Source organism: Periophthalmus magnuspinnatus, chromosome 2 (assembly GCF_009829125.3).
Source record: "Periophthalmus magnuspinnatus isolate fPerMag1 chromosome 2, fPerMag1.2.pri, whole genome shotgun sequence".
Taxonomy (NCBI): domain Eukaryota; kingdom Metazoa; phylum Chordata; class Actinopteri; order Gobiiformes; family Gobiidae; genus Periophthalmus; species Periophthalmus magnuspinnatus.
The window spans coordinates 6,456,891-6,483,689 of NC_047127.1; the positions used below are offsets into that span (position 1 = coordinate 6,456,891).

Sequence of the window (26,799 nt, forward strand, 5' to 3'; positions counted from 1 at the left end):
AAGATACCTGATTAATCTGTTATTAATGTTCATTTCTTGATTTACGGACACAATAGCAAAATAAAAAATACCAGGATCATGTAGAGCGGGTTAATATGAACATTTTAAGACCAAAATAATGAGCCTGGCATGAGCAGTTACAGAGAAATGGGCGGCAGTTTTCCAATAAAGTCGATGGAGCCGGATGCGTGCCCATGCTCACTTCCTATTTGGAACTCGGCATCTATCAGGTTAGCTATGTCTATTTATATATACAGTCCATGGAATTAACATGAATTAGGATTTCCCTGTTGTTTGGTCATAGTGTCGATACTCGTGGGCAACTGGAAAATAGACTCTTCTCATAATAATTATAACAGTAACATTTGATACTGAAGACAAACTGGGAATGACACATGGGCATAGTGAGGCTTGGACAAGTAAAATAATGGCACTATTTATCTGGGAACTTTTCCATCTAGAGCCAATACAAATCTCACATAACAGCCAATATTGATATCAGCACCGGAATTTTGTCCATCCCAAATAATACTATCCAATGCCAGAGTTAAACTATGGTGTCCATGCTGTTTTGGGAGACACAGTAGATTCCACCCTGGATCAGATAAGTCATGAAATAAAATCCTGGCAGGACCTCAAGAAGGTGATGTCAACTCCTCCAATCAACTATCCCTCCGATCTCATTCTCTCATCCTTAAGTCATTTTATTGTTGAGCATAAACTGGAGTGACTTTGATGGATGGTTCGGTTCCTCTCGTACCTGCGTCCGTGTGGAGAGCTGGCCCAGGACGGTCTCACACACCCCCCTTTGTCCCAGAAACAATATAAGCTCAAGTGGGAACCAGAGAGAGGGGTCAGGGAGGGAAACCACACCCTCCGCTTTCTCCTGCCATATGTCTCCAGGAGGAAGACCACGAGGGCAGCGACGTCTACAGACTCAACAACTGGAATTCCGAAGGTGTTTTGAAACTTGGCTAGTTTATTTACAACAGTTTGGCTCCTCAGTGTAAGAGTACAGAGAAAGAGATATTATTTTATGCTCACTGAAATACATGTCTTAAATCCTACAAGAAAAAATATTAATATATTTACATATTTATATATTTTACATACAGTATTTGAGAAGAGCCTCTATGCCTCTCATTCTCCCACAGTCATAAAAATAAAATGTTAAACAGAATTAAACAAAAATAATGTTATCTTTCAAGACTCTATTGACAAGAGCTGAAACCAGCAGCTCTTCAGCAGGCATATGTCCAGCATCCAACATCAGTCACATTAGAATGAAATATACATGTATTTAATGTGTCAAACAGACATACCTCAGGATGACATGTGCAGATGGCTTTAGTCCCAGCTTTAGCCTTTGGTTTTTGCAAGAGTTTTTAAAAAGTACTTAGAAGGAGTCCTGTCAATCTAAATCTTTGCCATTAGTTCTTGGAAGCATTCCAAGTCTGCCACTCAGCGTGCTGTTACAAAGAAAGCATTTCTGAAAACCTTGATTTGAGCAGTTTTGCTCAGGCTAGTTAGACTTATTTAGGTCTAGTCTACTCCACTTAATCTCTCTGTACATTCTCCCTTTAAATATCCTCGGGTGATGAAAAACTAGGATTGTTGCCATAACAATTAACAATTTAAAACAAAATATTATATCTTATGAATGGTAAAAAGTCCTCAAAATGTCCTCAATAACAGGAAGCTGTATAGACTTAACTAATCAATGTATTTCAAGTTAAATTTTCTAGCCCTAGAAAATCAATAAATAAACTGTATCTAAAACTACTCAAATCAAGATTTATATTATAAATCCAAGTCCATTTAGTTTGTAAATTGTACACACCAATGCCACAGTACTCCTTATGAATGAATTCCAAAAACGTCTGGTGAAGCGTCCATAGATATCACAGTTTTTCTGTGAAGTCTTGAAGGTTCTCCTTGGTTCTCCCTCACACAAAGGGGCTGTCGGACCTGAAGATGTCCGAGTAGCTCTTCCCGTTGATGGTCTCTGTGTGGCTATCGATGCTATAACAACGGTGCACCTCGGTCAGGGAGGAGGCCACGTATGAGGCAGATCTAAAGAAGTCCGCGTTGGCAAAAGTGCCGGCTAACTGCATCCTCTGTTGGTTCCAGTGTCTCCGCAGAACGTTCTGGACCTGAGGACACATTAGGGACATGTTATGAAGTTCTTACAGAGGAGAAGGACAAGATGGTCATCTGAAGGACTCACCTCTCCATTGAAGAAACAGAATATTGTGGAGACTAGTAGACCCTAAAATGGAACAAGGAAGTCATGAATGCTTCAGCAAGACAGTTTTTGGGAAATGATTCCTTCTAAACATTCCTTAACATGATCTTGTACTGTATATACAACGGTTTCAGGGTGATGAAAAACAGTTGCCATAGAAATCAAACATTCAAAACCATTTTTTTTCAGTGACCAATGATCAATGCCAAAATTGAAGCCCATGTCCATATGTGCACCTTGAATGTTTCACCAAAACGTTACAGAGGATTTTAGCTTGTACACTACCATACTCCTTTATAGAGACTAGTTCATGGGAAATACATTTCTGTATTTAAGGTAATTTAACTATGGACCCTTTCTTATTTGGATCCTGGTTAAGAACACCTAGGTTTTTTAAATTAGATCCTAGCTAGCCTTGATGAAGAAGTTAGAACCCATTAATACTACACATAACTTAAGCTTAAGTTTTTGCTTGATGTCAGCTGGCAGTACACTCCCTAAGCTGGCAAGTAATGTTCAGGAGTAGACATGCCATATTTCATTTCATTTTCTCATAATGATCTCAGATGTTTGGAACGATAACTATGACAATAAATAAGCCAAATGCTACTCAAATGTGTTGTACAGTAGCCATATGATCTGTATAATGCAAAGAGGGTGTGCTCTGACCTGGTAGTGCATGAGGACATCCATGATGTAGAGGTAGACTTCAGCCACATGATGCTCCTGGGGCTTGTAGGCCAACAGCACATACTGGATGCCCAGCAGAGGGATGAGGATCAGGGTGGCTCTCACTGCCCTCATGTACAGGCTGGACTCAGCCTGGTGGGTCACCCGCAGCTTTGTGATCAGCACCCGCACGATGTTCAGCAGGAAGAACAAGTTCACCTGGACAAACCACAGGGAGGCTTAAAATCTATTCAATACTGCTTGGATTTGATATGGATTATAACTATAGATTTACAGATATACAGGTGTTGTCAAAAGTATCAAAAATAAGATACTAATCAATACTAAAATTAGATACTCATTTGAGCAGGTATTAATACTAAAAAACTCATATGCACTGTTCTGGACCCTAAATAGCTATTTGAAAAAGCTTTAAAAAGGTCTTGAGCAATATCAGAACAAGTATGAGACCACATAGACTAGTGTACACCCATGGACCATTATGGAATCTACCTGGACGACTGAGGGATTACACAGATGTAAGTCTACATGGTAATATAAAAGAAAGTACTGTACTTTGATTTAATGTTGAAAATTACACTCTATTGTCTAAATAAAGGCTGTTTGTTTTTTTTAAATTATCATTGTAGTATCAGAATTGTTATTGAGAATCGACTTAGGTTTTTTCAACAAAAGGTGAGAGGGACTGAAATTTTATATGTCAGAGGGACTAGTTTAACAGCACAAATCATCTCACCTGCTATCTTTTAGACTGTGTTAAAATAAAGCCCAGATTAAAGTCTAACAGAGCTTCAGACAGAGCAGTGCCTACAGTTATCTTCATATCCCCAGGGAATGTTGATGACATCGGCTGCAAAGTATCAATATGTTATATAGCCATAAATTATATACACTTACTCCAAAACTATATTTATCTACTTAGGATGAGAAAGGAGGATAGTAATAATGCCTAATTATGTTTGTGCCAAGTAACTTTCTATTTAGTCAAAAGTAAGTGCCTACGTGTTTTCTTCCCACTGCGCACCTTCACGTAGAATCATATCTAACATCTAACATCACAATGATTATTTATGATGTAAATGTATGTTGTCTGTAAACCCTGACCTTCCATTGTAGCGGCAAACAATAGAGGCACGGTCCCGAGCCAAAATATTTCTCTGCAATGAAAAACACATATCGAGCTGCTAACTGAAACTTACCACCAGAGCTGCACAGATGGGCCCGTGGATAATATACAGTAATGATGTGTGTGCGCTGACCCAGCATCTATCAATCAAAACAACTCAATTAATATATAAGTAAATATATACGCAATGAGAAATAATTGTGATATATATACTCACTTGTCGTTGTAGTAGCATCGCCGTGCTATAGAGTGGATGACTGCGGGGATGAGAGGGAATCCTGAACACAGACAAAAAGCAGAACATTAAAAGCAGGCTTATTTGTAATGAAGCTGGTCTTTCATTGGTCTGTCATGAATATTTCAGGAGTCAACTAGTGGGCAAAATATCAATTGTACCGTGAATGTTGTTCATTTACACATTTTTAATATTGAGTATATTGTTTATAATTTTTAAAAATGCTGATTTTAAATGAAAAAAGGTATAAAGTGATATTTTTGAACTTTTTCAGGTAATTTCATATTTGCCTGATACTTGAACCTCAACTAATACATTTAAAGACGTGTTTTAACACATTTCTGTTGGGTTGACATAATCTATACGGGGATACTCCAAATAAACTGTTAGTGATACTGTGTACTGGATCCAGATAAATAACAGATTTAGACTATTTTTCATCTAATTCATAATATTTTTCTTTTTAATACATTTTTTATCATTTGTTTGCTTCAGTTAGTTAGTTAATTCCAATAACTCATTTGCAGACCTACTCTGACCACCTTTAAAACCATAAAATCTCATTATATGCCGCAATCCTCCCATTTACCACTGCAGCCGCGAAAACATTAGTCTCCTCATCCTCTCATGCCCCATCATCTTTAAACCCATATAACACCATCAGCCACACTGGGTCTACACCTCCTCCTCTCCAGTACACCGCAGCAGCAAAACAGCTCGTCTTCTTCTCTACTACCGTCTCCATAGCGACTGTAGGACCCTCCACACCTCACTCATTTGTTTCTGTCTGTTTAACCCCCGTCCTGGTTGAACCGTAGGTGTTGTGTTGTGCGTCGTACCCCAGCCCAGGAGGTAGTACCAGACCAGGTGCTGCTTCTCTGCGAACACGGCCACCACGATGAGAGTGTGCAGGTAGATGCCCTCACACAACATCCAGAAGTAGTTACAGCTCAGCAGGTACAGGTGAATAAACATAAGCAGTTTACAACTCACCTGCAAAAAGATATGTGAAATAAGTAAGTAAGTGTCACTTTTGTGGTGGAGAGTACGCTACTGTATGGCATTAAACATGGACAAAAGTTACAGGTCAAATCTGTGGAGAGGCGACCCCGCTTACAGTGACAATGCATGTTTTTAATGTATATTTGAGCAATTAAAACAACATAATGAAATAAAATCCCACCACCAGAAAAGTGATGCAGTGTACCTACAATGTGGTGATTCATAATTTAGAACAAAAATATATGAACCTACAGTAATCCACATTTTTTTCAGTCCAGTTCTTCTAATTTTACATCGGATGCCCTTTCAGTCAAATGCGTAACCCACTCTGCCACTGTTGCCCACACATTGCAATGAATATATATAAATAATATAAGTTATTCTGAGAAATCAAAACAAAAATATCTGATTGTGTTGACTAAATCAGACTTTCAGTTACTGCATTAACAATACCACAGTAACAGAGATACTGTGAATAAAATCTTTAGCTCAATGATACAAGGATTGAAACCTATTGCAACCTACTACTGCCATTTATGAACACAATCTTACCGAATCGCTGTAGTGTCCCTCTTTCTTGGCTACAGTGGTGAGCAGGACCACAGTGATAATAGAGTTTAGAACACAGGAAATGAACAGGTTTTTGTGTAACGTTATCCTCTGACAGCTCAAACTCCTGTAAAAACACACATGTGGCTTTAAGTTTCCATGGCAACGTCGTCTGATAAAGTTATCCAACGTGAAACTTACTTGAAATGGAAGAATATTGCCAGAGATATGAGCAGGGATATGAGCGAGAGGCCGTGTCCGATCATCACCAAATAGAAGTGTGTCATCGTTGACTGGAAACAAAATCAAATGTTAACTTGTTACAAAGATGAAGTATAATTTATTCACAAAGACTTAATGTATTGAAGACTGCACTGAATCTGGTGGAACAAGGAGGAACGGACTTGATAAATTTAAGTTCATTGATGTGATAATGCCATATGATCTTCAATTTTTTATCATAATCATAATTGGAATATACTGGAATAGCAACAAAAAAAATCATGTTTTTTCTATGGAAATCTCACTGTTTATACAATTCATGTGACATCAATGAAAAAGTGGGGCATAAACATAAACACACTCATCCTTATTTATCTACTTGGTGGATAGCAGCAGAACCATCAGCCTCCACAACCTCGTCATCTCCTCCTCTTCACTTCCACTCCCTATTCCTTACCTGGAGGTTGGCGTGGCCCTCCATGTGTGTTGTGTTGGCTTGGCAGCTGGTGAAGTTGGTCCAGGTGCGATTACTCTCAGGATGGCGCCACCACTGGCCAGTCTCCGAGCACACTTTGGTGGCTATGGCTGTGGGTTGTTACATGGACGGTTTAGCCACATTAAAGCTAAAGTGTATAGTTAGCACAAACCTATTTACAAAACCAATGAGCTAGCACCTTGGCCAACAACACATCAAATGCTAAATTCTCTTTGGCTACAGTGGAAATGGGTAACCACTTTATAATAACTACACCTTCATTAGCCTTAATAAAGCATGAACACAGTGTTATTTCATAATGAACAAATTGTTAATTAAGGAGGAGTTAGGGTTGGGACAGGGGTATCCAAGCATTTTTCACTGAGGGTCACATATTGAATGTTATATGGAGCAAAGGGCGACAGACTACAGGACAATTAAGTGAATCGAGGCTAGAGTAGTTATAAGAGCAAGCATTTTAAGACCAAAATGACGAGCCTGACAGCAGCAGTTACAGAGAAAGGGCCAGTAGTTTTACAACAAAAAGTGAATTGGAGCCAGAGTCAATGGAGTTGGAAGCGCGCCCATCCTCACTTCCTATTTGGAACGTGGTGACTAGCAGGTTAGCTATGCGTGAATCATTCAAAATGTTACAAAGGGCAACAGACAAGAGGACAATGAAGTGAATCATTCAATATACACCTGAAAAAAAACCTTGGAGCAGTTGTTTTAAGTCTGTATCACATCTACATGTTTGTTATTTAACTTACTAGAGCATAATTTTTCACAAGATGCAGTAAAAAGTACTTCCTATGGTCACTTGGGCCAATTTACCAGGAAGAAAATTGGTCTGAGGTCCCCTGGCCATAGTTTGGACACCCTTGGGTTAGGGTATTAATTAATGAAGTAGTTACTAATTCTGCATCATTCTTAAACTATGTGTTCATTATTAATAAAGTTTTATTCATGTTTTATTAAGGCTATTGAACGTGTAGTTATTATAAAGCCAAACAATATGACTATACTGTATTGTTCAACTAAACTAGCTTATGTCATCTTTTTAGTAATGGCAAGTATACAAGGTTAGAAAATATGATACAGTTTCTTTCTTCAAACGTCATTAACCAATCTACCAAAACATTATAGTATTTCATGTTGCACATTGACTTGAATAAAAACTAACACAACAATAGATTACTAAACTGGCCTACCACTGGTATCAAAGTCCCCGTAGTAGTCCGGACAGTTCTGCTCCGCTGTCTCTCCTGCCTTGGTCTCCTCCCAGCACAGCCACGCATCCCAGGTCATGTTACACACTGGACCTGACACATGCAACAAAACTATGTGTCAGATATTGTGTAAATTAACCCTTCTCGTGGCTCATATGTGTTTGTATATGTACCTGCTGGTTTGTTTCTGCGCTGTGCCTGCTTTAACATGCGTTGGAAGCACTGGTACTGTGTAGTAGCGATCCTGTTCCTCGTCAGCTTGTGCTCCCCTTTGTGATTCAGATGCTCCTTCTCTGGGCTTCCAACCACCACACACTGCACATGGGACCGAGGCAGACAAGAATAACCTCTATTTATTATCATTGATCAAAACGGAGAATAGAAAGTCTTCATCATAAATTCATAAATATTTGTTAGACATAAAGATTCAGATTCAGAAAACTTTATTGATCCCAGAGGGCAATTCATTTGCAGCATTCTCCGAGCAGTTCTCACTCTAATATACACGCAAACACACAGTGTGTCAGTCCACAGTGGAACTCAAAGCACAATATAAGAACAATATACATAAAAAACAGTGCAAAACTTCAAAAAACACTACCTTTAGAATTTAGCCATTTAATAGCTGAGGGCACAAAAGAATTTGAAAAACAATTTTTTTTCCGTATTGGAGCATAAAAGTGACGCCCTGAAGGCATCCTGATAAAGTCAGGAGCCAGAGGATGGAGGGGCTGAGCCAGGAGACACTTGGCTTTGCTCAGCACCCGCTCCTCCCACAGAGAATGCAGCTCCCTCTGTTTAACCCCTGTAAGCCTTGGTTAGGCCTGTCACAATAATTACTATATGGACTTATCACTCAATATATGAAAGTTGGAACAATATTTTTTTGGGGTCAATATTTATCATATGTTATTTTTTGGCGAGATGAGATTTAAGCTGTAAAAAGTTGAATCAATAACTTCCATGACGTATTACACATGCAAACTAAATACTTAAGTGTTTCAATAGATTCTCTTGAGTTTTTGTGTCAGTGGCATAAATTAGTTTCAAGCGTATGGTTTATCATTTTAATTGTTTTTTTGTTTTTGTTTTTCAACAATTCAATACAATTCAATAGCAGAAGTACCCAGACCTAACAGAGAGCCAGGAGAGAGAAGAAGAAAGGAGAAAGATTTACCTTATGATAGGAGCATAGTACCAGCAGAATTATTGTGAAGCTTCTCATCTCCATCTCTGTGTTCTGAAGAGAGAAAAACAGATTATAAATACCAAGAAAGTGATCATGGAAACAAGCAGGACCGTGCCCTCCTCTAGACCAAATAAGAGCCCACTCTAAGTATGGATGCATGTTTTCCTATGTATTTCAGTGCAACAAACAATGGTAAATGCTCACATTTTTATATAGCACTTTTTCACCTTCAAGGCATTCAAAGCGCTTTACATCAAGGAACTACTCACCTATTCACACAAACATTCATACAACAGTGTACACAGACACTGGGGGCGAGGTGGGTTAAGCATCTTGCCCAAGGACACAACAACAGTATTTATCTGTGGGAGCTGGAATCACACCGCCAACCTGTGGGGCAGTGGATCTGACAGCTCAACAACAACATTCAGATAAATGGACAAAACACTATACCAACTGAGCTTCTGTCGTCCCAATGCCACATTGAATTAAAAAGTATTTTAGTCTATTTTATAGCAAAAAACCTACATAAAGCGGTTTTAAAACAGCAATTAATAACTATTAGTAAGGAACTATTCATGGGTTCAGCTTACATGCAACATATTGAGGACTTTTTTTTTTAGATTATTTTAAATTATTAATTGCTATTAATTGCTATGGTTCTAATCATTCTGACACACATGGATAGGCTTCTTTAATTTACTGTAGTGCTTAAGGAACACAATGCTTCTTCATTAGAGTGGTATTTTACTGGTCGTTACCATTTCTTCAAGCATTATATTCACAGTTATCATGCCCAAGTTAGTCCGTGTTGTAAAGTCTCCAAAACTACCCACCTTACCCATGTATATATTTGAACATAATGAATTGTAATGACAACAATGTGACCTTTAATTGAACTGCTGGAGTTATTTGTGGAGTGGAACAGGTACAGATCTCAGAACTGCCAGATCCGTGTCTCCCAGGAGCGCACTAAAGTGTATTTCCTGTAGCTGCACATGCTAACATGATTTAGCTGCAGTGTTGACAGGGGCAGGGACCGCGTGGGTTTAGACTTCATCATGTGTTTTCAATCCACAATAGCTAAAAGCCCAACCCAGAAGTTAATTAAATAAAATAACTTGAGTGTGAGTGGACAGAACAGATTGCTTCCTGTTTACTAGAATGCCTTAAGATTCTTATAATGGAGAAGCATAGAATTGAATAGTAATAACAACAAAAGCTAACAATAGAGAAATTAGTAATTGCAGACAAAGAGAGGGATTCATATGAACTTGAATTCCAGGAAAGCTTGAGTTGTAATGTGACAGTTTTCCGAGTCCAACTAATTGCAACTTTTCTGCAGAAATGGAGTCATTTAGGCCATTGAAGAAGTGTGTGTGGAGAACTAGATAGACTCAACATGAGCTTTTCGAGCTGATATACAGCTATTCACTAAACAAACATATATGATTTTTTTCCACATTCATAATTTGAATTCATTGTCATTTATCTTTATTTATACAGGGAGAAGGCAATGAGAGCACTCAGACTCTCCTTTTCCTGGGTAGCCCTGATCAAATACAGAAAAATACAAATAAAAAACAAAAAATAAATAAATACATAAATTAATTGAAAACATTAAAAATAGGTGCAGGTGTGAGGATAAATGTTTATCACCAGATTATTAAATTGCATTTTTTGGCATCAAAGTATCAAGTTTTGCTTGTCCTTGAAATATATTTAATTTTTTGGATTTAAAAAGCAAATCTTCCCATCTCAGTTAAGGTGCGGCCAGTCCTTAAATTGTGATCATGTGATCACAATTTTGTGGCCCACAATCTTCAGTTTAATTTTGTCTTCTTAAAGCAAATACAAAAGGCTTTTGATCGACTATACCGATTTTAATAATTTCCTCCCCCAAAGTCAGAACTCTGCTCCAAACCACATGCTTTTACAGACAGAGCAGAGGATTGGCTGTAGGTGTTCTTAGATGTACTGATTGAATTATGTCCTTACTAAAAGAAGAAATTACCACATGAAGTCACCACGTTTTTACTTCAAAATAGACGATTAACTTTAAGTATGCATTGTTGTGAAGTAGCCTGAAGAAAAGTTATAAATGTTGTTGTTCACATAGGTAGCTGTGGCTCTGCTCTTTCTGTACCGAGCAGGGTGATGGATTTGACCCCTTACTTCCCCTGCTCCCTGCTGCTTCCTTCCTGCAGTGACACGTATGTGAGTTCAGTTTTAAAGAATAAAACAACTCAAACCTTCAAATATTTTCAGATAGTCAAATTTTTTAAACTGTATACATTTTGGGCGTCTGATCTTGCTAGTGGTCTGCCGACTAGTTTTAGCAACATCCTAGGTAAATAAATCCCATTAGAGATAAAATATAGTTATTGTTTTTATTTATTTTTTTAATTGTGGTGCCAATAGAAGTGGGTGAGTGTGTACAAAATTGGTGACAAGGCAGAGGGGGCAGTAACACATCTGGTGTGCAGCTAGTCATGGTTATAATCTTTTTGTGTAATGTTTTGTAATTGTTTTCTGTGTTATCTGCATAGGGACAACATCTGTGCAAATCTGGCATACTTACACTCTTATAACAGATGTTCATTAATATGCACTCCAACCAATAAATAAATACATAAATAAAGGTTGTAGCAATAAGCTAAAGGCTATTGTCCCATATTTTGCTATACTAGTAAACATATAAACACGTTACTGCTGTACTATTACTGTTTTTAATTATGTGCATTAAAACTTTGTGTGTGAGGTCAAAAATAATTGGCCCACAAACAGGGCCCACATGTGTCTACAGCTGGTGGTGATGAAGTTCCCATGTTGACGACTTTAAAACGCTGTTGTTGTTTAAGCCACATACCTCTGGACTGAGCTCATCTCCAGTTAACTGTTTAAAGCTTTTTCATTAGGCTTATGCTGTAATAATGATAATACTAAAATAATAAGGTGCAAAAATCTAAAGTGAAAAAATGGAAAAACATAGACCTCATCCAAAGCACTGGTCTAAACTAAAGATATAGGCCTAGACCAGTGTGGGAATCTCTTCATTTCTCCTGGAAATAAATCTGGATACAATTTTTGGCATTTTCCCCCTTAAAATTTGGGATTTAATTTATTACATTTACTGACCTATTGAATGTAAGCAGACATGATTTTACTTCCAACTTTAGGGGATATTATTTTGAAGAAAAAGTAACAACCTGCCTGTATTTTTAATAATGTATTGCTTGGGAATAATATAGTTTGTGCACTAGTTTGAGTTTTTTATAGACTATGTATATATAAGATATCCCTGAAGACCATTTATTATAATATGTTTGTTTTTTTTAATAGTATTCAGTTGTTACTATTAAAAAAGGCAACGTCACATATGCTTTACTCTTACTATTACTACTACTGTTATTACTCGGTCTGCAAGTTTATGTTAATGATACTACAATCTCCAATTTCCCACATTTTCAACAAAGAGTACATACTGTCATTGACTTCAAAATGAGAGCTTACCAGTGTAGAAGCAGTATAACTGTGATTCCTTCTGCTGGGGTAAAGGTGGTGAATATTCCAGTGTTAGAAGCTGGTTCCTTAGAGGAAGTGTGCTCCTCACAGTCAGTGGTAGAACTGAAATGATAAAGAGACTGGAGCAACTGACATCATCTGATCAACAAAAGGGGCAGGGCCAGAAAGGGTTTGGAAAAAGGGAGCAGGTGTTCTCAAACTTTTCAAACCAAGTAGAACAAAAATGTAAACCAGGTCTAAAATAGTGATTGGCAAAGAATCAAACATTAGATTTCCACAGGATGTTTTTACCCAAAATCTTGTTGTCAGTTGTGAAAAAAGTGTGTTGCATATACTGATATTTGCCAGGGAATCAAACATGCAAAGGGTCAGAATAACCTTAACCTCCCAAGAAAAAAAAAAGTTAGGTTTCTAGCACAAACACAGTTTGTGCCAGTTTTATAATAGAAATAAAACACTGAAAAAAAATAAAATAAAATACAGATTGGAAGTGATATATAAGCTACTTTCTGTCGGTGGTGAGAAAAGTGTCTATGCACGAATAAATAAAAATAAAAATAAAAATAAAAATAAAAATAGAGTGCGCGTAAAAACAATTATGTGAAACATCGCCCTCTGCTGGCGGCATCATGTTCCCGCAGCTGCTGTTACCATGGTGACCACAGCCCCGCTCTGCACCACCGTTTATTTATTTTACCTGAAATGATAACGACAAGAGAAACAATTATTATTATTATTTTTTATTTTTATTTTTTTTATCTTAAATGAATTTCAGGCAAGTTTGACACACTCGACAGTCAGTAGGGTAACAAATAACAACAAAACACGACGCAAAATAGAAACTCTGGCTAGCTGATATTTCAAGAGCCGAAAAATACCGCCAAAAATATAGAATTTACGTACGGTATGTATGCTAGTTTGTTAGCTAACTAGTGGTGTAGAGATTTGAAACTAGCTTTACTTACATGGTTTTGCTGTGGTCTTACCCTGTACCGAAAGTTCGTTGCCTCGGCTAGTGCAATGGAAGCTAACAACATTATTAGCATGAAATGGCGGGGTTTAATACAGTCTTGCAGTTAAAACCTTTACATAATAATAAATAAAAAAAAACTGTAACATTGAAGGGCAGTATTTAGACTACAGCATAGTTCAGTTTTATTTATTTTTACCTTAGTGTTTATTGGAACATATACAAATTTTGTTCATATTGTACAGTTTGTCTTATAGTTTTATGTGTATAGAGGATGTTGAAGAAAGTCGCGTGGAAGAAGCGCGCGAGCAACGTAGTGAGCGTCCAGCAGGAGCAGGCTCTGAGCACCACCATCCTTCTGCTGAAGACCTACGGACCCACGGGCTTCCTCCTCAAAGAGGGACAGGACGCCAATTGCAAGGTCCCCCACTGTCCCTGTTCACTGTGCAGATTGACATTTTGGTTTTATAATATAATTTTTACATGTTTGACAGGTGTTCTTGGGTCAGCCACATTCCTGCACTTGTCCAGTCTTTTTGAGGGAAAGGGAGCCCTGCAAACATATCTGCTGGTACAACTCATCTTTATTATGATTATGATTATTATTATTAGCAAAAGATGAAATTAAATCTGTTAACTGGACAAATCGTTGTAGGAGTGAAGATGTTTCACAGACGTTATTATTTTTTTTTATGAGATTCAGTGATGATGTCTTCTCTTTTAGGATTTTACTGAAGAACTTCCGACTTCCCAAAGAGCATTGTAATTTAATTAAGTGAATTTTATTTTTATTTTATGCCATGGCTTAGCATTTTTTATTTTTTGAGCAACAATAGACTGGAGCAATATTGGCGAAAAATAATATCTCACAATTTTCACTACCATTATTTCAATGATAATATTGACATAACACTAATGTGCAAAAATACACCTGTAAATGTCTTAGTTGAAGTTTAAATCTTACACAGTAGTTCCAAAATATCATGTCATCTGCTTGTGTGAAAAATGGCACACCAAAGTATATTTGTCAAATCTTTTTGCAGCTTCTTAACATAGTTTTAAACAATGTAATCAATCTTCTAACTTAAAAAAAACAACAAGTTCAATATGTCTCCCATCTTGACCATTGACATAAAACTTTTAATCCATAACATCCAGCATTGAAGTAGTACCATTAAAATGTATGCTGAAAAGAAAAATGGTGTCTGATCCAATCTCCTTTTTGGCCATGGTCTGTATATTTGATCTATGTTTCAAATGGATTAATAGTGATCTCTTTGAAAGCAGATAGTTTCCAGTGTGGTCTGAGTGAGCGGGAGATCTCAGAGGTGCTCTGTGGATCTCACTGGACTCCTCAGCCCAGTGCCTCCGCTGCCTCTGCCTCTTCTGCTGCTGCTGAAGGCTGGGCCTTGCAGAAGCCTAGAAGGGTGCACCAGAGAGATATCCAACCCCAGCATGTGCGCCCCATCTGCCAAGAGGAGCTGCTGGAGAGGAGGCAGCCTGTGGCTTACTGCAGGTGTCTGTTAGAGTATACTCTTTACCTGTGATGACTTACTCTAGAATATCTCTTGGCATAAAAGGGAACAGTAAAGTATAACACACACGAAAAATCTGGCTTAATATTAGCTTTCATTGTTATATCCTTTTAATAGTCTTATTATCATTGTAGAATTGAAATACCTAATATTGTATAAACATTCTCTTGCACATTCTTGCTCACGTTTATTTGTCTTTCCAGGTTCAGCTGTGGTAAAAACGTGCACATCTCATGCATGAGAGTATGGGCAGAGCATCGGCACCGCTTACATTCAGATTCAACTATGGTGAAATGTCCACTGTGCAGAGAGGACTTCTGCTCACTCCAATCTATAAGGAAGCAGGACATGAACGCAGCCCAGCTCCACACAGCAGCAGAGAAAGAGAGGCCAGACAAGCACTTAGGAGTGTCTTGTAACAGCTGCAGGTGAAGCCCCATCTCTGGGAAGTGCTTCAGGTAAGATGTTAAAGGAAACCATTGGTTGAACCATTTGGGAAATCTAAACAGAATATAACAGTTCCATTATTAATCCCTGTCATTTTACCTGTAGATGCACAGTTTGCACATATGTATATTTCTGTGAGAGCTGCTTAGTAAAAGGCAGCCATCCTCAGCATCCGTCAGCTGTCCGCTCAGTAAGTACTTACGTTCTGAACAAAACTAAACTAATCTGGACAATCTTGAACTTAAGCAGAACAAAAAACAAAAAGTTTTTACTATTTCAACTATGTCACTGCAAAATATAAGAATCCTACCACACACACTACAGTTTAAGAAATACTGATATACTGTATATCAAGGTGTTCATGGCTCTGTTTGCTGTTCTCACTATTTTAAACAAACAAGAAAAGAGGAGTGATGCCTTGTGTCCAAAGACTGTGGCGCTTTGTCCATAAATTACCAGTATGTGAAACATCATGTCCCATGTCCTTAACCCTGTGGTCAGATTTTCACTTGTTTGTCTGCCCCTGTAGTGCTCTGGATGCCCCCCTGTCCTCAATGCCTCTTCCAGACAGTGTGCTTGCTCGGTTGCCCGTGGTGCAGGTGCGAGCAGGCTCTTTTCTGCTGCAGGAAGGGCTGCAGTGTCGACTGTGCCTGCAGAGCTTCAACCGGGGACAGAGGCTCAGCATGCTGCCCTGCCACCACAAGGTCTCTCTCACATTCAGCTCATACTTCCTATTTTCTTGTCTAGACTTGCTTTCATTGTAGGCTTGCTTTTCAAAAAAATGCTTACAGTTAGTTTGTTGTTCATTTTGCCTGGTCAACTATATCAGTGACATTGTTTGTTATGTGATATATCTTTCCAGTTACAATAAAAAACTACACATTAAAAGTGCCAATTCTTACTCACATCTCAATTCAACATTGCTGACCTTTATGTTGTGATGTCATCTGAATACAAAACATGATACTTACCAGAGCATTTACTTGTATCTCTTTCAGTTCCATGCTGAGTGCGTGGATGGGATTATGCAGATGACCAACGCCTGTCCTCTGGATGGGTTTGTCATCTACAATTCAAACACTAAGAGAGTCTGCGAAAAGAAGACCAATTCTAAACCAGCATCCCCAAGTTCCAGATACCCTGCTAGCCAAACCACTGGGATCAACCTCCAGGACCTCGTTGTACCTGGTGTGGCTCTACTAGAGAAGAAACATCAGCTAGAGCAGGGGTGTTCATTACGTCGATCGCGATCTACCAGTCGATCGCGAAGGCATTTTGGGTAGATCACGTCCCGTCATCCATCCAGTCACATGACTAATATACAGGACAACCAGTCAGATAACACCTGACCCTAGGTCACATCATGGGCGCTGCACACGCATAAACAAGCGCTAGTTAGCTTAACCCTATAGCATCGGATCCTATCGTCGCCGATAGGGCGCGGTTGCGGACTTTCCAGCAGTGTAACTCCGCAACTAGTCGTGCTCTTATATAAATTCAAACGGCGTCTCAAAGCGGAGACATCTAATATTTTACCGTCATTACGGTAATCTGCCTCTGTTGTCCCTTAAATGTGACGAATGAGAGCGCGGGGGCTGCGGGGATTTTCCCAGTCATTTATTCGATGCGTACAAGAAAAAATACTGATGGATGTGTAAAATAGAAGTAGTTGTGTGAAAAAATGCAGTAAATTCTGATACTTCGTTTAACATGTTTTTATGGCTATAAAAAAGACAAAACCGTAATCAGCATGATTAGCTCTGTTATCGCTTTCAAACGAAAAATGCAATTTTACTCCTTTCTGGCTGTCAGAAGCTACTGCCCGAACTATGCATCCCTCACTGATTCCATTCAGTGCAAGTCAGAGCAATAATCATCATTCAAGTAATTATGAACATGTAAGAAGTTCAATTGTGTTGTGCAGTATTATCTCATAACGTTTTGCAAGGTACATCAAAATGCACTGTACATGTAAGAATTCATAATACATTTACAAATAAATATATGTTTAACATTTTTGTATTAGGTGGTAGATCTTTCAGACACGATCATTTTAAAAGTAGTTCACATACTGAAAAGTCTGAGCACCCCTGTGCTAGAGGTGCCTACAAATTCTTCACCACTTCCAAACTGCCTCGATACTGCCTGTCACCAAGTTTAGCTACCACTTCTCTTATTGCTAACTCCAGACAAAAGTGTGTGAAATTGCAAAGGCAATAATATCAATTTGTTTGGGATCTTATGGTGAAAAATTTATAATAGTAATAATATAAAAATAGTATATTAAAAATAGTAATAATAACAGTAAATTGTGTTGTTTTTTACACTTTGAAATTCCTCCAGTTGAAAGACAAAATGTTTGTTTTCACTTTGTTTCATGAAAATGTTTCCAATCTAATACAAAAATTGTGTAGTACTCCAAAATTCTTCCTCCACACGTTAACTCTTGAGAGCATATACTTTACATGATTTCACTTACATAATCATTATTATCATTCATTATCATTATTGAGCATTCCCCATGATGGAAAAAAGACTACCAGGTAAATGACTCAAACATATGCATAAGCATTTTTATTAATGTAGCGCACAAAAGGCGAGACTAAGAACACTACTAAGATTACAGAGGCTAAACAAAATGTGCGCACTTTGTAAAGAACTTCTTGAAGTCTAAAGACTAAAAATCACATTATAGAACACACAAACAGTAAATGAGTACAAATACATTCAACAAGGTCACCATAAAACAAGAGTGACTTCCAAATGAACCTTCAACTTTACGTCTAGGCTTGAGCAAAAAATGTTTTCAGAAGCGTTATAAACAGGTAAGTGCTAAATTTCTGCTACATGATATTCTTTTGCATGTACTGTCATAAATGGTCCGCAAAGCTTATGACGTTTTCATTCAGTCAGATCAACATTTTGATGAAACAGCTAAAAACTGAAAAGCCAATCAAAAGTACAAAACAGTTCTTAATTACAATATACAGACAAATACAAAAATCAGTCGCAAGATACAAGCTTACCCAGTACTACAATGGAAGACTATTGAGCTCAAACCGTTTCATTTTAAAGGAGACATGTGCTTTATTCTGGCTTCATAAATTACATTTAAATTATTTATTTTAGTTTATAAGCAACTAGGTCTTCATTTTCACTTTGAAAGTTTAGATTAAGTGACACCAGTGCTGAATGACAAAAAAGCAGCATGGCTATTGTCAAGATGTTGCTAACAGTTGCAGACCATTTAAGCTAGCAGAAACACGTCCTGATTTCAGATATGTACAGTGGTGAATTGGCATTTTCATCTGTTTAGAAGGAGATCACTTTAAAGAAAAACACTGAAAACATTATAACTTGACTAAAAGCTCAGAAAAGTTAATTCAGCACTATGTCTCCTTGAAAGTTGTATGTGACATAAAGTATTGCTCCAGTGAAAGAAGGTTTTCTATAGTGTAGGTGGCAGCTCAAGGTTGAATGTGCTATTTGGTGGAGTAGTGGTCCCCAGCTAAATGGCTGCAGCCAGGGATATAATGTTTTGCTGATATCATGTTCCTTTTGCTGCTTAAAATCCTTATTAAGTTTCAATAAATACCGTCAAGGTTTACCTCTGTCAAGAAAAGATGACAATTACAATCGGCAGTGTTGTAGACCTAAGTTTTTTTTGTCATTCATTCAGATTTAAAATATGTACTAGTCTAAGTTTTAGTTTTAAAACTAACCTCTAAACATACAAAGTCAAGATAGTTTTCACAATCCGTAAGAAGTGGTGGTAAAAATACAAGGCACCAATACTGAAAACCTTATGAGGCATTGTTTTAAATAAATAATAAATAATCTTCTTTTTCACTGTATAATGACTTTAGCAGCCTCAAAGACAATACAGTCAACTCTAATTTCTGACAAAGTACAATTTGGTTCTGGTAAATCTGGTTCAATGCCCTGCTTGTCTTATACATGTAGAAATATATGTGTGTGTATTATAATGACAATCCTTTTGAGACATGGTATATGGCAGCAAGCTAATCATAATAAATAAAACGTGATGTGTAAGAATCATGTTGAGGATGGAAAATTATCCCTAAGTTCTTAGACACATTCACTTCCATGCATTCTACTACTTTTCTCTTGAGAGAAATATTTATGTCTAGAATAAATAATCAAGCCAAAGTACTTCAAAAATATGTCTCATGTAGTGGAAAGCAGAAGCCAATATACTGGGCAGCTAGAACACAGCGGTGGAACAAGTGTTCATTTAATACTTCTTTTCTAAAGATGCTTTTGAAGGAAAAGAGCAGCATGACCGCCGGTGTAGAAAAGGCTTGGGCACTGTGGAGCAGGCATATAGTGGTAAAGATAAGTGCACTACACACTGGACCAGCTTTAGACCCTTTTAGAGGGCAGGGAGGGGGCCCGGTGACCATCAGGATGCTGGTGATCTTTATGGACGAATGGTGCACGCACAGATAGATGGAACAAGTATTCTGCTCTGCCTTAGCTGGCCTCTGCATTCTTTGGTGACGTAGTCAAAGTGGGTACCTTTCACCATGGCTTGGTTTATAACTGACCTCTATTTCCTCACTCACTGTTTGAGAACGCTTGAGTAAGTTCATTAGAAGTATTTTTTTTAAATGAGCCAAAGTGATTTATGAAAGTATTTAAAGTCTTACAAAGCTTGGCTGGCAGTGGGCTGAGTGTCCTAACTGCGTTTGTTGAGGGCTCGTGCCTCGCGGACGTGCTTGGCCCCTCTCTTGTCACTCTTGCCCTTGTCCCTGACCTTCCTGAGTCGGCGCGGAGGTGGTGTCCCTCTGGATTCACTGTCCTCCTGAGCGCTGGACGTGTCCATGCCGTCCCTCTCCTCAGGAATGTTGGTGATGCTGCTGCTGTCCAGGATGTTCCTGAGGGAGGAGTCCTCGGGGGTGCAGGTGGTGGTGGTGCCGCTCTCACTACTACTTAGGTCCTGCTCATCGCCGTAGCGTCCCCGGCCCAGGTGGGACAGGGAGGAGGCTTTGACTGAGGGCCGATGCTGGGGCTCGTTCATGTCCACCCCTGAGTCCAGGCTGGTGTCATTACTGCTGGGGGGGGCGTGCTCTGCTCTGGAGCTCAATGATGGAGTGACGCACCTGTGCGGCGGGCCTTCCATCCAGGGACACAAACCAGGCCCTGGGGAGGGGTACTGAGGTCTTGCCCCGGGTCAGCTCCAGGAGGGTTCGCTCTGAGATCCCCTGCAGTTCACTGTGGTCCCCTGGGCCTCCGCCAAAGGCCTCGTTCAGAGTTCCAGGCACTGACACCGATGACTCCAGCAGGTTGCTGTAGCGACTCCACAGAATATTAGCATTAGGGCCAGTACCAGTCACAGGGACCTCCAGAGGCTGGGGGTCATCCTGGCTGATCTGCTGGGGGCTACCTCCTCCTTTGGACAGGGTCTGGGTGTTGCTCTTGCTCTCTGCCTCGTCCAGTCCATTACGGGGGAATGTGGCTGCCTTACATACCATGTCCTGGGCACTGAACAGCTCTGGAGCCTGGATAATGGCCACAGGCTGGTTGTACAGGTGGACCAGCTTATCAGGGAAGAAGTCTTCAGTGTTCATATTGGCCCGGTTTTGCTCGGCCTTGTCCCGAAGCCGCGCCACCTCTTCACTGTTGATGTAGTGGGGTGGGGGCTGGGAGGGCTTGATGTTCTCATACAGAGCGGACCCAGAGTGGCCTAGGGGCTCCTCCACATAGATGTTATAGTTGACCTTGTGCCTGGGGGTGCTGGAGGGGTCGCAGGACAGCAGGCCCTCCTCCAGGTGAGTGGACGTGGTCTGGTCCTTCTTCACCACGGTCAGTTTTGAGAAGCGCGCTCTCCTCCGTGGCGCTCTGTTGGACCCTCTAGGAATGGAACACACAAACCATCAACGCACTTTTACAGGTTAAAGACAAGCATATGGAAAAGGTGATCTCTTTCAAAACTATGATGGACATTTGGCTTAGTATAATAAAAGCACATTTTCCATAACAATTACAAAATTGATTGTATTTTAGCTTTTAAAATGTTCAAGTTCATGCTTGCAGTCTCACCTGCAGTAACAGAGCAGCACAGACAGAAAGCCGACCACTATGGCCAGTGTCCCTGCCAGTAATCCCATGAGAAGGTACGTGTGATGGGGGAGGAAGTCCAGGGAGCTACCTGCTCCAATGTAATCTACACAAGCAAAGTAAATTGTTGGTGATCATGTCGTCAGTGCTTTGTGAGATAACTATCAAGGCATCTTGCTAAAGAACAACAGCTAAACTATATCCTTGCACAATGCAGTTAAATGTCTGACACCAGGCTGAATAAACATGTCCGTGTGTCCGTACCATGTGAGGTGGGCAGAGGGGCAGCGAGCCAGTATCCCAGATGGGACGCTGAGTAAGTCCAGATCAGCTCTGAGCCGACACTCTTCACGATCCCCAAACCCTGGTTCTCCCAGGCCCCTGTGTACAATTTCCAGGAACTCATAAGTCTTTGCTACTGGTTGTATGTCGGAGTTGTGATAAGTATGAGGAGGACTGCGTAACTCTCACCCATCTTGCTATTGAAGGCCCATGCAGGGACAGTGTCTGCAGCCCTCAGGCGGGTGTTAGAACCCAGGGGCAAGCTGATGTGGATGGGCCCTCTGATCTGGAGCTGCTTTTCTCCAGAGTACAGCATTACACTGACTGCTGCCACTGGCCTCAGGTCCAGGCTGCGCAGGGCTGTGAATGGACACAGGACCATATTTACAATGTCCATTTATTAAAAATCCCTTTTAAACACATTTTGCTGACTTACCTGATTTGCTGCTAATGATGCCTGGTGTACAGTTGCCACAGTCTTTGGCCAGAGGGCGCTGTGGGACTGTGAGATAGGCTGTCACTGAGGAGATGTTTGTGGTGTCAGAGAGGGAGAGGAGGTTTTTGGGGAACTTAACCCTCGGCTGTGATGAGCTGTCTTCAAGATCAAAACAAAGAAACCAAGGTAGCATAATATTATGAATAACATTAAACCATTATTTGTTAATTAATTGTCACGGGGTGTCATAACAGTCTAACTGGCTAATTGAAGGTTCTGGATATTCAAAATATTCAAAACTGTGTGCCACCCATAGAATAATATTGTCTCCTATCCCCATTTGAAATCATCACATTCTACGTAGAATGCAGCCAGATCTCTTACCAGGTAACTTTCCTGTGATGAGAACTGAATCTTCATACAGCCAGATGTTTCCTTGGCTCTGAGGCAGGAGCGCTAACGTCATTGCGGAGAACACTGACAAAAAGATAGAAAAAATATATATTCTAATCTAATACAGCTAATACAGGACTCACAGGCATTTCAGTATCTAAATTACAGGGTGATCCTGTTTTATAAGACCCCGTGGAGACAAATTCCTGATTTCAATTTGATACATTTGTACCTCTCAGCCAATTAATCAATGACCTTGCACTGCAGATGAGTGATGCTACCAGGAGGTGGCACTATCATCAAGCTTACTCTGTTGTCTCTTGGGTGACTGAAGAAGGCACAAAGGATGCTGAATTTGACACTGTTATTTGTCACATTGTAATGCCCTCTAACTGTCACAAATACGGCTTTAACACTGAACTGACAAACTGAGATTTAGTGAAGGGGACAGGACGGGACAATAGACCTAGTGGCCCCCAAGCGTTGCCCCTGGTTACGGAGAGGACCCCACCCCCACGCCACACGCCCCGGGACAAAGGAAAGAAAAAGGGGCGATGCATGTTTTTATAGACAATACCGTAACATCGATACCTGTAAATTTGTAGTGTGCTTTCGGAACAAGACACACTTAATGACTGGATGAGCTCCCAGACAGACATGAATAATTGATCATCATGAATAATATAGTGCGCTTACTCAAAACAAAAGCTCTTTTGGCTCAATTTGTCATATTTAAAACTGTAACAGATATTACCCCTGGCCTAAAATAGAATATGAACCTGAACCGTAATGCACTGGACATTAGAATTTCAAATATAGAGTGTTTATTTATTCCTAGCTTCATAATAGCATAATGATAAAAATGTTTGAAGTAATAATATCTAGTTTAACTGTTATATGTTGGCTACACCAGATAACAATAGAAGCATTTATGTGGTTGTATAAGCATGTTTCTTTTCCAATAATCTCAAGACTGAGGTTTGGCAATATTTTTTCAACCTAACAATTTTCGATTATATTAAATTTTTGGCTAGATAAAAACATAAAAACAGCTTTCAATATCAACTTTTCTTAACATGAACGATACACTGCAGGCTTCTCAAACAAAAAGACAAGCTGATCAATTAGAGATAAAAATTTGATTATTTGCACAGCCCTATGCAACACAAATACTTGACACTGCTAAACACAGTGCATGTAGAAAAGCTAAAAAAAAAACCTACATGGTCTGCGGGCAGTGCTCCAGGGCAGGGGCATGGGCAGGTACCCCTCCATGCGTCCCACCAGAGACAGGCTCTCTGCAGGGGTATAGCTGACCCAAAGGCGGACATCTCCTCTGGGGTCGGTCAGCACTGAGCTCCTGAGGCTGTGGTTCACATACAGGTCTACTGAGGCACCTGACAGAGGGGCCCGAGACACACTGTCCCTCAACAGGACCCGCAGGATAAATGGACGTTCTGGACACAAGACACAAAGAAAGAAAAATTATTTATTAGAAATAAAATTAAATAATCCTAGAATAATTATACTTTATACTTTTAAAAGCAGCGTGTCTTCTAGTTTTACTATGCATCATAGCTAGTCTTGGAGATCAGGACAGATGGAAGGAGCTAGGATTTAATGTGTGCTCGGTCTCTGCAGTGATGTGACGTTGAGGCTGATAGATTCCCTCAGTAACCTTTCCTCGCAATGAAATAATGATAAGTTCAGACTGAAAAATATATCAAGATGGCATCCACAGTTCTAAAGATCTTTTTGTACCAATAAAATATTCCTTTTGCTCAAAATGTAAACACTATTGTAGAACTGGTCTGCCTCTTCTGGCCTCCTGTTTCCTGGCTGCCCTAACCTAACAATTTTTTTGGGTAAAACATCTAATATAAGTGTATGAGGGAAAATGATGGGATTAATAATTATCTTATCCATCCTTGTCTCTGCTAATGTCAACTCCACTGGGGTTGTTCAGCTTTGAATAATTAATTAAAGCAAAATTCTTGAATGGAGAAGACAAATTATAATTTATTTATGACGTAACCAAAATATAATATTTAAAAATTTAAGATGTGGCATGGTTGCACTTTTAACCTGACTGTTGTTGTTTTTTGTTTTTTTTAATTTGTTTATGTTTCACAATTTTTTTTTAGAGCCTAGATCATAACTTTGCTTTTTGTGATGTACGTTTTAGTGCTTTTAGAAGTTATATCCTGCTTTTGAGAGATCACACTTAGTTTTCATTGGTTGAATGCGCTTGTCACTCCCTCAGAGCTTGATCAGGATAACCAATAGGAAGAAAAAGGGAGGGAAAAGAGCTGTATTAAACAAAAGCACTGAATCATGATAGGACTTCAGCAAAAGGGCTAAATATCGTCACAGGATTTTGATCACAGTTGGATTTTTATCATCATATAGGCCAGGCATACAGTGCCAAGATAGTAAATGTATTCAACATTTAATACACATCCTTGCTCATGACCTCTGCTGAGAGCTCAAAACACTGTGTCAGCACAAATGAACATGTGGACGTAGCATCAGGATAATGCTACGTGTCTGTTATTGATCCAATAAATCCATCTCTGCCCTGCAATATTCCTCTGCAAACATGCTCGTTTGCCGCACACCGTCATAACAGCATTTAGGCCGAGAGAGTCAATATTATTATTGTTAAAGTTATGTCAGGGCAAAGAGTTATGTAATAGGCCAACACCCCATTTTTGTATTAGCTTAGTAAAGTATTCTACATGCTTAATGAGCTTATGCATGGTAAACCCACATAATTACAAATTATAAATTGCTGACATATGTTAAAGTATTAAGATTTTATTTTTCTCAACATATCAGGTATCTTATACTGGAGACACTATTTTACTTTTTGTTTAAAAAAAAAAAAAGCTTCCTCAATATGTTTTATTCTTTGTATGTTTATGTAAATTATTAGAATGGAAATGAAACAAAAACCTAAACAAATCTATTATGAATAAATTACTTTAAAAATAAAAAAATACATTATCACTGACTATGTATTTATAATATTTTTTTGTTGTTTTTGAATCTTGTAATATAATGTAATGTCTGATTAATTCATCCAGATCTTTATTTTTCCCATTAGTAACACCAACAACCAATACCCAAGCTCCTATAACAAAACAAATATTCCCAGGCTTGCTTCAGATGGCTGCTTTTGAACATCCAATCCTCGTCCTTTGTCCCTTTGCATTAATTGGACACTCATTATGATTTATTATGATCTTATTACATCACATCTGCGCCTTGTGAGTCAATCCGGGCCTGTATGACTCCTATTTGTATCATCAGTACCTCCCCAAACAAAGACCATCTGTGCGCATGGAGCTCCCTGCAGCCACATCCGGGAGCTCCATAGACCTTACCGGTGAACGAAGCTTCTGTCGCGGCCGCGGCGAGCCCATTGTCCCCGGGAGAAGTCGAGTCCGTGTCCGTGTCAGAGGCCCCCAGATCCCCCGAACCCCCTAGGCCCCAGAACAACAGCAGCAGTAGCGTGCGCACGAAGGGTACCAGCAGTGAGGGCGGCATGGCGACATAACGACCCCCCGAAATGGGAGCTCAGAGTCCTAATATTTAGATTCGGGTGTCCGGTTGTCAGTAGCAGGGAGGGTCCATCCCACAGCACGCTCTGATCTGGAGAGCCCCGGACAGTGATGCTGAAGCTGGGCGTGTGTGCGCAGATCGGCTATGGAGACAGATGCGCCACTCTGAATGATGAAACGAACACAAACATAGCGAAGTGTGTTTGTAACGGCAGGCCTACTTTTTCTCTTCTTTGCCTTTCTTTGTTGAGTCTTATAACATCGTAGCTTGTGTTTTCTTTATTTTTGAATTTTGATTTGTGATTGAGTAGGTTTATTGCCTAAAAGTCATTGAATAAATACCTACTTAAACTACTCAAGAAGAAATAAAAACCACACAGCAAAACTCATTCGGATATTTAGGTTTAACTAGATTTATGTTAATTCCAGGTAGTGTTTCATTTTGCCACTATACGCAGTGTACAGGAGTGAGACTTCTTACGTCAGCTTTATCTTTGCTCAGTGGGGAGACACTGTTACATCACTGCCTCTGAGCCCCCTGGTGGTGATTCTTAAACCAGCATCCATCCTCTCCTCTCTCCTCTTTATCACTGTCACTGTCAAAT

General features: G+C 39.4%; 3 protein-coding genes across 3 annotated transcripts; 1 reads left to right on the forward strand and 2 right to left on the reverse strand.

Annotated features, from left to right (window-relative positions):
* Positions 1-1,754: 1,754 nt before the first annotated feature.
* Positions 1,755-12,575, reverse strand: LOC117383827 (calcitonin gene-related peptide type 1 receptor-like). The gene is made up of 13 exons (XM_033981065.2): positions 12,476-12,575; positions 8,951-9,013; positions 7,947-8,088; positions 7,756-7,866; positions 6,527-6,654; positions 6,049-6,140; positions 5,851-5,974; positions 5,136-5,289; positions 4,279-4,339; positions 4,135-4,201; positions 2,915-3,133; positions 2,228-2,269; positions 1,755-2,153 (listed from the first exon to the last, which is right to left on the reverse strand). The coding sequence occupies exons 2-13, from the start codon at positions 9,002-9,004 to the stop codon at positions 1,947-1,949; spliced, it is 1,401 nt and encodes a 466-aa protein (XP_033836956.1). The 5' UTR covers positions 9,005-9,013; positions 12,476-12,575; the 3' UTR covers positions 1,755-1,946.
* Positions 12,576-13,731: 1,156 nt separating this feature from the next.
* Positions 13,732-17,786, forward strand: zswim2 (zinc finger, SWIM-type containing 2). Its single transcript, XM_055228616.1, is given in 9 exon segments — positions 13,732-13,878; positions 13,952-14,028; positions 14,182-14,219; positions 14,742-14,973; positions 15,196-15,450; positions 15,545-15,613; positions 15,969-16,143; positions 16,438-16,667; positions 17,783-17,786. Coding segments are annotated over 9 exon segments (1,227 nt in total).
* Positions 17,787-19,217: 1,431 nt separating this feature from the next.
* On the reverse strand, positions 19,218-26,180 carry fam171b (family with sequence similarity 171 member B). The gene is given in 9 exon segments (XM_033981864.2): positions 19,218-20,529; positions 20,531-21,313; positions 21,503-21,626; positions 21,785-21,901; positions 21,992-22,162; positions 22,239-22,397; positions 22,623-22,715; positions 23,855-24,088; positions 26,018-26,180. Coding segments are annotated over 9 exon segments (2,235 nt in total). The 3' UTR covers positions 19,218-20,138.
* Positions 26,181-26,799: the final 619 nt, after the last annotated feature.